Raw genomic sequence first — 12059 nt, 5'->3', positions numbered from 1 at the left:
TCAGCTCACTGCAACCTCCGCCTCCCGGATTCAAGCGATTCTCCTGCCTCCGCCTCCCGAGTAGCTGGGACTACAGGCATGAGCCGCCACACCTGGCTATTTTTTGTATTTTTAGTAGAGACGGGGTTTAACCATGTTAGCCAGCCTGGTCTCAAACTCCTGACCTCAGGCAATACACCCGCTTCAGCATCCCAAAGTGCTAGGATTAGAGGCGTGAGCCAATGTGCCTGGCCTCTTGATAGTATCTTAATGGAAAAGAACAACATATATTTGTGTAAACAGTGTGACCTAATTTTGTTTGATATAATTAGTACCTGTATAAACTAATATGCCAATGAGAAGATAACGCATGTAAATAGTTGGATTATGAGTGATTTATGTTTTCATCCTTTCCCTCTTGTGACATTTTCCAAATGATCCACAATAACCATGTAACATTTTTGTTGCAACCATCTTGCAGATACCAGGAGACTAAGAATAAGGCTAACAGTACCTCCCTACCACCTCACCAAAATTGAGGGTGAAAATGTAAAGAAAGTGAATCCTTGATGATACTGAGCTGAAGAATTAACCCTAACCCTAACCCTAAATTCCTACCTTGGAATTTGTTACACGAAATAGTAAATGTTCCTTACTGTTTAAGTTAACTGAGTTGTATTACTTATAACCAAATGCATCCTAAATCATTTAACTTTTATATGGGAGGAGAAAGTACTTTCATAAAAAGGGTCTTGGCTAAACCAGAAAGTAACAATTTACAGTAATACCCCCCTAGTTACACAGACAAAAGATCTACTAAGATAATTCTCAAATTACTGAGGCTGTTTTCTAAACTAGTCCAGGAATTTACAGCTGGTTGTGTTACTCATTAAAATGTTACCTGAGAAATCACTCTAGTTTGCCTTTCCCACAAGGAAATTATATTTTAATCTGTAGTAGTCGGCTTGGGCTGCCATTAACAAAATACCACTGCATGGTTTCAACAAGAGAAATTTATTTTCTCACAGTTCTGAAGGCCAGGAAGTCCACAATCAAAGTTCCAGTAGGGTCTGGTTCTAGCAAGGGATTTCTTCCGGGCTTGCAGACAGCTACCTTCTCGCTGTGTCCTCACATGGCAAAGACAGACCAATCTCTGTTGTGACTTCCTCTTTTATAAGTACACTAGTTCTATGGGATCAGGGCTCTGGCCTTACGACCTCATTTAACCTCCTTATTCACCTCCTTAAAGGCCCTAGCTCCAATACAGTCACATGGTGGGGGAGACAGGTTTGAGGCTTCAACATAAGGATGGCGGGGGGACACAATTCTGTTCACAATTAGAATAATCTTTAACTTTAAACATTAGGAAATGATGTCTTCTTACAAATACCCAAAATATATACTTGACAGCAATACTGTTAACAGTTACATATAATTAGGATTTAATTTTCTTTTTTTGTTTTTGTTTTTGAGACAGAGTCTCACTGTGTTGCCCAGGCTACAGTGCTGTGGTGCGATCCATCTTAGCTCACTGCAACCTCTGCCTCCAAGGTTCAAGCGATTCACATGCCTCAGTCTCTTGAGTAGCTGGGATTACAAGTGTGTGCCACCACACTCAGCTAATTTTTGTATTTTTAGTAGAGATAGGGTTTCCTCATGTTGCCCAGGCTGGTCTCAAATTCCCGGCCTCAAGTGATCCACCTGCCTCAGCCTCCAAAAGTGCTGGGATTACAGGCATGAGCCACCACACCCAGCTTAGTTTTCAAAGCATTTTCACAGTAACCTAAGCAGATATCTTGGTTTCACAGATGAAGGCACCGATACTGATCTTTATACAGCTCTTAATCTTTTTTTTTTTTTTTTGACATGGAGTTTTGCTCTTGTTACCCAGGCTACAGTGCAGTGGCATGATCTCGGCTCACTGCAACCTTTGCCTCCTGGGTTCAAGCGATTCTCCTGCCTCAGCCTCCCGAGTAGCTGGGATTACGGGTGCCTGCCACCATGCCCAGCTAATTTTTGTATTTTTAGTAGAGATGGGGTTTCACCATCTTGGCCAGGCTGGTCTCAAACTCCTAACCTCGTGATCCACCCACCTCGGCCTCCCAAAGTGCTGGGATTACAGGTGTGAGCCACTGCGCCCGGCCAACTCTTAATCTTTCATATGCATCTGAGGTATGGGAACTTCATTTCACCTAATGTTCTAAACATCAGAAGCAGTTTAGGGGAAGGGAAGAGGAAGAAGCAGAAGATGGGGTTCCAAGTAGAATGAAATGAACAGTATCGGTTTAAAGGTGAGTAAGCCTATAACAGTAGACGCAATGGGGGAATATACCACAGGGCTGGAGAAACACTATAGGCCCTTGAGAGCATTTTAGGGAATGTAGATTTCAGTGTAAGGCTAGTGGGGAAACATTGAAGAATTTTTAGGAAGAAAAAAAGTGACTAGTTTTAGGCTTTAGAAACATCACTTCAGGTGCAGTTTTATAAACTAGATTGTGGAAATCAGAGGACACAAAAAAGGAGACAAGGATTCTGTTGTAATATGTATTCTGTGATATGTACACAAGAAAGACAGCTTTAAGTGAAATATCCCACTTAGCCTAGCAAAAAAAGAGGTAAAAGAAATTTGTCGTGGTTAAGTAACTTGCCCAAGATAACACTGCTAGGAAAAATAGAACCACTACATCTCCCAAAGACCAGTCTGCCACTATGCCACACTGCCTCCATTTATAATTCTAAAAATGAACAAAATATAATTCTAATGTGGCCTCTAAGATGAACCACTCCAAGTCATCATTAACCACTCTGCAAACCATATGAATTTTAATTCACTGGGAGGGTAAAGAGAGGAGAGTGAGAAAGAAAATGTTCTCAGGATAACTGAGAACGTTTTTGATCTATGAAACAATTGATGTTCTACACATAGGGTTCTATAAATGGAAGAAACGAAAATTAAACATTTAACACGTTTCTAGGTTATCCTTCACTGAAGTGACAAAATCACATCTTTAATTCATGCCCACATAAATTTAACTAGCCAGGCATAGTGGCTGACGCCTGTAATCCCAGCACTTTGGGAAGTTGAGGAAAGTGGATTGCTTGAGCTAAGGAGTTCAAGACTAGCCTGGAGAACATGACAAAACCCTGTCTCTACAAAAATATAAAAATTAGCCAGGCATGGTGGCATGAGCCTATAGTCCCAGCTACTGGGGAGGCTGAGGTAGGACTGTTTGAGCTCAGGAGTTTGAGGCTGCAGTGAGCCGAGATCACACCACTGCACTCCAGCCTGGGCAACAGCAGGACCCTGTCTCAAAAACAAAAATAAAGAAAAAAAAAAAAGGTAACTTTACTAGGAAATTACTCAAGCAGTATAATGCATCTTTTAACAAACTACTAGGTAGGGTGGTAGTTAACACTGTCACAATCAGCACCACCCTTAATTGACTTGAGAAAAATAAGTACTTCTGCTTTAAAAAAAAAAAAAAAATCGTGCCAGGTTTGGTGGCTCACACCTGTAATCCCAATGCTTTGGGAGGTCAAGGGAGGAGGATCACTTGAGGCCAGGAGTTTGAGAGTAGACAGAGGAACACAGCAAAACCATGTCTCTACAAAAAATAAAAATAAAAAAATCTTTAAAGTTAGCACTTTAAAGATGGTAAAGACGGTAAAAATGGTAGCACGTGCCTGTAGTCCCAGCTACTTGTAAGGCTGAGGCAAGAGGACTGCTGGAACCAGGACTTTGAGGCTACAATGAGCTATGACCACACCACTGCACTCCAGCCAGGGTGACATAGAGAGATCCTGTATCAAAAAAAAAAAAAAATTCAAGATTCTATGAATACTAGCAAAAGTACCTTGTCCTACCGATTATATATTTCCTCACTGCTGTAGTTTAGATGTTGGTCCCCTCAAACCTCATGTTGAAATACGATCCCCAATGCTGGAGGTAGAGCCTAATGGGAGGTGTCTGGATCATGGGGGAGGATCCCTCATGAATGGCTTGGGGTCCTCAGGTAAATTCTTGCTCTATTACTGCCAAAGGGCTGGTTGTTAAAAAGTGTCTAGCACCTCCCCACCTTGCTTCTTGCCAAGAGATCTCTGCAAATGTCAGCTCCCTTTCCTTCAGCTACAAGTGGAAGCAACTTGAAGCCCTCATCAGAAGCAGATGTTGGCACCATGCTTCTTATACGGCCTGCAGAACCATGAGTCAAATAAATTAGCCAGCCTGAAGTATTCCTTTGTAGCAACACAAACAGACTAAGACACTCACTTAAACCAGCTTACAACACAGCTTCACAGAATTAGTCTTAGCTATATCCAGCCTAGTGATTCATTAGTCACATTTTCCAAACTAAAAATCAGGACCACCATGACACACTACCTGACAAATTCCGTGTATCCTAATTTCTTAATCTGCTGTGGTAAAGTATAAAAATTAAAAAACTGTAAGTATCAATCTCTACTGTAATCAATTGAATTTTCTACATTACTGCTATTCCAAAAAAATCTGAGATGTGAACAGAGGGATATTCTGTTCACACATGTACATTATAAAATAAAAATGAGACCAAAAGATAAAAGTATTTTTTTTTTTTTTTTTTTTTGAGACAGAGTCTCGCTCTGTCACCCAGGCTGGAGTGTAGTAGCCGGATCCTGGCTCACTGCAAGCTCCGTCTCCCGGGTTCACGCCATTCTCCTGTCTCAGCCTCCCGAGCAGCTGGGACTACAGGCGCCCGCCACCTCGCCCGGCTAGTTTTTTGTATTTTTTTTAATAGAGACGGGGTTTCACTGTGTTAGCCAGGATGGTCTCGATCTCCTGACCTTGTGATCCGCCCGTCTCGGCCTCCCAAAGTGCTGGGATTACAGGCTTGAGCCACCGCGCCCGGCCCTAAGATAAAAGTATTATATTAATAAATTATCATATCAGATCCCAGGCAAATAGATAATTTAATCACTTACAAATCTAAACACCAATTAACAGGAAACAAAAGCATTTTAAAAAAGGCATTCATCTCAGTATGTGGGCCATACCAATACAGTTTTGGTCCGTCATCAACCACTACCGTTAGATTCTAGCATAGTAATTAAAATTCAGGCTGTAAAATAAAGGTCAAGAAACTATGCCCCTCAGTCCAAATACTTCTCCCCATTTTTGCAAATAACATTTTACCACAACATGGCCACATCCATTCCTTTACATATCATCTATGGTTTTCTTACTACAATAGCCGAGTTGAGTAATTGGGTCAGACCATATGGCATGCAAAGCCTAAAATATTTACTATCTGGCCCTTTACAGGAAGCACCTGCCCACTCTTGCTCCAGAAAATTGATTCTCAACTCTAGGTGGACATCAGCACTACCTGGTGAGCTTTTATTCTTTTTATATCAACCACATATTTTATTTCATTTTTTTAAAGACATTTTATTATATATACTTAAAGCGTACAATTTGATGTTATGGGATTTCATATAGAAGGCAAAATGGTTACCGCAGTGAAGCAAATTAACATATATGTCATCCCACATAGTTACTTTTTTGTTTTGTTTTTTTTTTGGTTTGTTTTTGTGGCAAGAACAGCTAAAAATCTATTCATTTAGCGGGAATTCCAAATATTAGCTACAGTCCTTTCATTAGCTACATGTTATACATTAGATCTCTAGGCTCTTTCATCCTACAAACTTGCTATTTTGTTACCGCTCACCTACATTTTCCATCCCCCACCCACTTGCTCCTGGTAACCACTCTTTTATTCACTCTGTATATTTGACTCTTCTCTTAAAATTTTTTATAAGATTCCACATATGAGATCATGCAATATTTTTCTTCCTGTTCCTGGCTTATTTCACTTAGCATACTGCCTCCAGGCCATCCAAGTTGTGGCAAATGGCAGTATCTGCATTTTAAGGCTGAATAATATTCCATGATATATACATATCACATGTTCTTTATCCATTCATCTATCAGTGGACATTCAGGTTGTTTCCACAGCTTGGCTAATGTAAATAACGCTGCAATGAACATGGGAGTGCAGATATCTTTATAAGGTGGTGATTTCACTTCCTTTGGGTATATGACCAGATAAGGAATTGCTGGGTCATACGCTAGTTCTATTTTTCATTTCTTTAGCAACCTCCATACTATTTTCCATCATGGCTGCACCAATCCACACTCCCACCAACAGGGTACAAGGGGTCCATTTTCTCCACACCCTCGCCAACATTTGTTATCGCTTCACTTTCTTATGACAGCCACCCTAGGGGTGTGAGGTGGCGCCCACGGTGGTTTTGATCTGCATTTCCCCATGACTAATGCTGTTGAGTACCTTTTCATATACCTGTCAGCCATCCTTACGTCTTCTCTGAAAAAATGTCTGTTCAAGTCTTTTGCCCATTCTCAAATCAGATTATTTTTCTATTACTGAATTGTTTGAGTTCTTCATGAACTTTGGATGTTAACCCCTTAACAGATCAATGGTTTGCAAATATGTTTTCCCAGACCACAGGTTGTTACATTTTGTTGATTGTGTCCTTTGTTTTGCAGAAGTTTTTCAGTTTGACATCTTTCTGTTTATTTATTTTTTCTTTTATGGCTTAAGTTTTTGGTGTGGAATCCAAAAAAAAAAAAAAAAATTCTAGCTGGGCACTAGCACTATCTGGTGAATTTTTTAAAAATTCCAGAGCCTGAGAGCCAATCTAACCCTCTCTCCCTAAAAAGATGCCAATTTCATTGGTCTAGGGAAACGCCATTAGCTATTGCTATACCAGTACAAAAATGTGTACAGTTAAACAAGAAAATTCAAAATACAAAAATCAGGGTTTTATCACATAATATAAAAGATAAAGGCAAGATGTTAATATACAGACCACAGAGTACTACATAATAAATTAGAGCCACAAGAGGCTAGGCGCAGTGGCTCAGGCCTGTAATCCCAGCACTTTGGGAGGCCGAGGAGGGTGGATCACAAGGTCAGGAGATCAAGATCATCCTGGCCAACGTGGTGAAACCCCACCTCTACTAAAAATACAAAAATTAGCCAGGCATGGTGGTGCACGCCTATAGTCCCAACTACTCAGGAAGCTGAGGCAGGAGAAATGCTTGAATCCAGGAGGAGGAGGCTGCAGTGAGCCAAGATTCAGCCACTGCACTCCAGCCTGGGAGACAGAGCGAGATTCTGTCTCAAAAAATAAATAAATAAATAAATAAATAATAAATTAGAGCCACAAGTTTGGCTCTGGCTTTTGCATGAATCCACCAAGATAAAGGAAAAAAGATTATATGATTTATAGTATCCATAAGGTCAAAATATCTTGGTGGGGCCCAGCATGGTAGCTTACACCTATAATCCCAGCACTCTGGGAGGCTGAGATGGGCAGATCACCTGAGGTCAGGAGTTCGAGACCAGCCTGGCCAACACAGTGAAACCCTGTCTCCACTAAAAATACAAAAATTAGCCGGGCATGGTGGCACGCACCTGTAGCCCCAGCTACTTGGGAGGCTGAGGCAGGAGAATCACTTGAACCTGGGAGGTGGAGGTTGCACTGAACTGAGGCTGAGATCGCACCACTGCACTCCAGCCTGTATGACACAGCGAGATTATTATATTTAAAAAAGTATCTATATATATGTGTGTGTGTGTGTGTCTGTGTGTGTGTGTAGAAGCAAAGCTTTTCCTAAAACTTCCACTTGACTATAAAAGGAATGTATTGCAATTCTCCTCAGTGATGTACATATTAATATATCACATATTCTTCCCACCTTGCAGCACCGTACCTCCTCACCCAAAAACCAAAAATGAGAGTGGCAGGATTTTCATAGAGATAGGACCATGCCACCTCTCTTCTTCTTCTTTGTGGTAGTGGGGCAAGGTAGGAGAGGCAGGATGGGTGGAAGAAATATACAATTGAGTTGGAAAAAAAAAAAAAGTTATATATACCACAAGGTATTAATAAGCACTAACAATAAAGCCACTCATGCAAGCAGTCTCCAAGTTATGACAATTAGCTCATACAAAAGTGATTGATTCAGACCTATAACTCATTTATCTTATATTTAACCACTCATCCAATGGTTTCCGTTGATTATGCGAAATGTGTCTAGACAAATGAACAGAATATGTCAGGACACAGCAAAAGCACAATTTCATCTTACCAGTGTTAAACTGAAAACACGGTTTCTATTTTCAAATCTGGGAAACACTGACCTGATCTTCTACAGTTTAGTGACAGCAGTTCAAGTATGTTTTTGACTAAGACTTCATCTCCTGCACCTTCCCTTGCACTTGACACTACTCACAGCTCTCTCAAACATGCCTTGCTATCTTTCTGTTCCTACTACCTATATATCCCTTGCCTCCCAATCCCCCTTCCCCTCAACTCTTTACATTAATGACTCAGCTAAACTCATTCTTTAGGAGACACTTGCCCTGAGAACCCCCAAACACTGCACTGTTCCTCAGAATTCTCTCTAAAAGTTCCTTTCAAAAAGAGAGCATTTTCAATCCACATATCATATGTATTCAAAATTTCTAAAGACTCTACACATATAAAAATACCAACAATCTATAATGCAGAAGGTTAGGATAGAACATCAAAATTAACATCAAAAGACACATGCACCTCATGCCACAAAAGTATATAGCCAGAGAAATTGGAATCCCTTTCCTCTCCTCTTCCCCCTTCCTCTTCCCCGTTCTGCCCACACAGCCAGCTAGCAGTCAAGCTTTATTCCTATTCTCCAACCCACTGCTCTGCCAATCAATTCAATTGTGGAGGAGTAAAAGCTGGAAAGTGTCAGAAACCAACTGTGTACTAACGGCTGAAAAAGAAGGGGTCTATAGATTTACTTCTGTGACTGCAAATTACCTTCTGTAGGCGCATTAGCTTTATGCTGCAGGAAAATAGATACCAGTTAAATAAGCCTTCTTTGGATTCTCCTTTTCCCCCCAGCCACCTATATCTCCTTCACCAAGGCTTGCTGATTCTTCCTTTTCAATCTTACTATAGCTATCTCAATTCATGAAATACTCTTTACAGTGAGACAAATGTGACAGTCCTCTAACTGGTCACTGTCCATCCAGTCTCCCTTCTCCAATCCATCCCACACCAATTCAAGATGAATCTTCCCAAAGCACATCCTTTGTACAAAAACTGGAAAGGCAGAAAACAAGCATACAGTTTGAGGGGAGAGGATAAAAGCAGTATGGTGAGAAGAAGAGACATTTAAAGTCTGACTTTTAATACAACTGTATTGACTCTTTTACAGGAACATATTACCTAAATGCTTTAAAAAAAAATGCAGCTTGACATATTCTCTTTCCATAAGCAATCTTCTGACTGTCGTCAAACTAAAATCAAAAACCTTTCAAAAATAACAATTATTTTTCTTCCATACGGAACATTTCCTCATTTAATTATAAATACTATAGACCAATTTTTCTTTTGTTAGATTTAAGGCTTTTCAATGATTTCTACATAGCTTATAAATAATAGAGACACAAGGCAGGGTGTGATGGCTCACGCCTATAATCGCAGCACTTTGGGAGGCTGAGGCGGGCGGATCACCTGAGGTCAGGAGTTCAAAACCAGCCTGACCAATATGATGAAACCCCGTCTCTACTAAAGCTACAAATACTAGCTGGATGTGGTGGCATACGCCTGTAATCCCAGCTACTCAGGAGGCTGAGACAGGAAAATTACTTCAACCCAGGAGATGGAGGCTGCAGTGAGCCAAGATCACACCACTGCACTCCAGCCTGGACAACAAGAGTGAAACTCTGTCTCAAAAATAATAGTAATAATAATAATACAGACATCATACCACCACCTCATAATACCTAGCAGACAGTCTTCCATAGAGTAGGCAATTAACTATTTGTTGAATGAATTTCAGTTCAACAAATCCCAACAGCCTCAAACACTCCTCTTTTTAGAAAAGAAAAATAATAAAGAGTCACAGTCTACCATGATGAGTTCAGGCACTAAAGATTTTAGAAAAAATGGACAGGCATGGTGGCTTATGCCTGTAATCCCAGCACTTTGGGATGCCAAGGCAGGCAGATCATCTGAGGTCAGGAGTTCAATACCAGCCTGGCCAACATGGTGAAACCCTGTCTCTACAAAAAACTACAAAAAGTAGCCGGGCACGGTGGCAGGCACCTGTAATCCAGCTACTGAGGCTGAGGCAGACAGACTTGCTTGAAACTGGGAGGCAGAGGTTGCAGTGAGCCAAGATCACACCACTGCACTCTAGCCTGGGCAACAGAGCTAGACTCCGTCTCAAACAAAACAAAAGATTTTAGAAAAACCACCACCAATTGCTACCATCACCTCTAGACTAGCCTCCCTCCAATCTGCTCTGAACTCCTTCCAATCTGTACTCAATCCTCCTTCCAATCTGTTCTCCACTCTAAACAAAAGGAACCTTCATAAAAAGTAAAAAAGGTATCATCCCATTAAAACTTTATTTTTCTTTTCTTTTTCTTTTTTTCTTGAGGCAAAGTCTCACTCTGTTGCCCAGGCTGGAGTGCAGTGGCACGATCTCAGCTCACTGCAACCTCCGCCTCCCGGGTCCAAGTGATTCTCCTGCCTCACCCTACTGAGTGGCTGGGACTACAGGCAAGCACCACTATGCCGGGCTAATTTTTGTATTTTTAGTAGAGACGGGGTTTCACCATGTTGGCCAGACTGGTCTCGAACTCCTGACCTCAAGTGATGGGCCCACCTTGGCCTCCCAAAGTGCTGGGATTATAGGGATGAGCCACTGTGCCCAGCTGGCTTAAAACTTTCAATGCCTTCTCATCAGCCTCAGAAAAAGAAAACATCAAAATCCTTATCAGGTAACTATCTTCCTCTTCACAAATGACTCTGTTTACTCTGAAGTACACAAGTGTGTAACTTGTTCAAAATCACTCTGCCTTCACTCACCTTTGAGCCTGTATGCATGCTGTTCCCCTCTGCAGAGACACTGTTTTCCCTTCCCCCAAATGTTCTCTGTTAACATATATTCACCCTTCAGATCTCAACTCCAACATTACTTCTATGACACACTAAGCTAGGTGGCAGCACCTGATATATACTTTCATGTCACATGTACCTTCCCTAGGTGTAATTTCTTTCTTTTTTTTTTTTTTTTTTTTGAGACGGAGTCTCGCTCTGTTGCCCAGGCTAGAGTGCAGTGGCGCAATCTTGGCTCACTGCAAGCTCCGCCTCCCAGGTTCATGCCATTCTCCTGCCTCAGTCTCCCAAGTAGCTGGGACTACAGGCGCCCGCCACCTCGCCCAGCTATGTTTTTTGTATTTTTAGTAGAGACGGGGGTCTCACCATGTTAGCCAGGATGGTCTCGATCTCCTAACCTTGTGATCTGCCTGCCTCGGCCTCCCAAAAGTGCTGGGATTACAGGCGTGAGCCACCGCACCCGGCCGATGTAATGTATTATAGTTTGAGTTATTTGATTAATGGAGGAGGTCAACTATAAATCACTTAAGGGTAGAAACTGATTCACAAAACAGTCTGACATATAATACATGTAAAAAGTCGCAGAATAACTGAGTATGTGACAAATTAATAAATTCTGTCATACTAAGAAGCACAATACATACAGTTATACATCTATTTCATTTTACTGTGCATTTCTTTTGGAACTCCTGTGGTTCCAACTTGGGAACCTATACATTTTTGCCAGTTTTCTTTGGCATCTTTATGGTATTATCTGATTATTCTAAAAGAATAAGAGTATCACCAGTTTGTCTTCCCATTATTCAAAGCAAACTCTGAGGACCAGGCACAGTGGCTCACGCCAGTAATCTTAACTCTTTGGGAGGTTAAGGTAGGCCGATCCCTTGACCCCAGGAGTTCAAGACCAGCCTGGGCAACATGGTAAAACCCTGTCCTTATTAAAAAAAAAATAACAAAAATTAGCCAACCATGGTGTCGCACACCTGTAGTCCCAGTTACTTGGGAAGCTGAGGTGGGAGGATTGCTTGAGCCCAGGAGGTTGAGGCTGCAGTGAGCTGAGATTGCACCACTGTACTACAGCCTAGGCAACAGAAAGAGACCCTATCTTTAAAAAAAAAAAAAAA

General features: G+C 41.3%; 1 protein-coding gene across 13 annotated transcripts in view; it reads right to left on the bottom strand.

The window, feature by feature from the left end:
- The window catches only part of ABI1 (abl-interactor 1), a 116558-nt gene that overhangs the window by 91586 nt on the left and 12913 nt on the right, over positions 1-12059 (bottom strand). The window contains exon 2 of one of the 13 annotated variants that reach the window (XM_011927278.1): positions 3534-3584. The exons of the other annotated variants lie outside the window; for them this stretch is intronic. Coding sequence (XP_011782668.1) covers positions 3534-3584 — 51 coding nt within the window. The remainder of the gene's footprint in view (positions 1-3533; positions 3585-12059) is intronic. 13 annotated transcript variants of the gene reach the window in all.

This window comes from Colobus angolensis, unplaced genomic scaffold (assembly GCF_000951035.1).
Source record: "Colobus angolensis palliatus isolate OR3802 unplaced genomic scaffold, Cang.pa_1.0 Scaffold707, whole genome shotgun sequence".
NCBI lineage: Eukaryota > Metazoa > Chordata > Mammalia > Primates > Cercopithecidae > Colobus > Colobus angolensis.
Note: the sequence above shows the minus strand (reverse complement) of the source record. Positions and strands in the feature narration are given on the sequence as shown.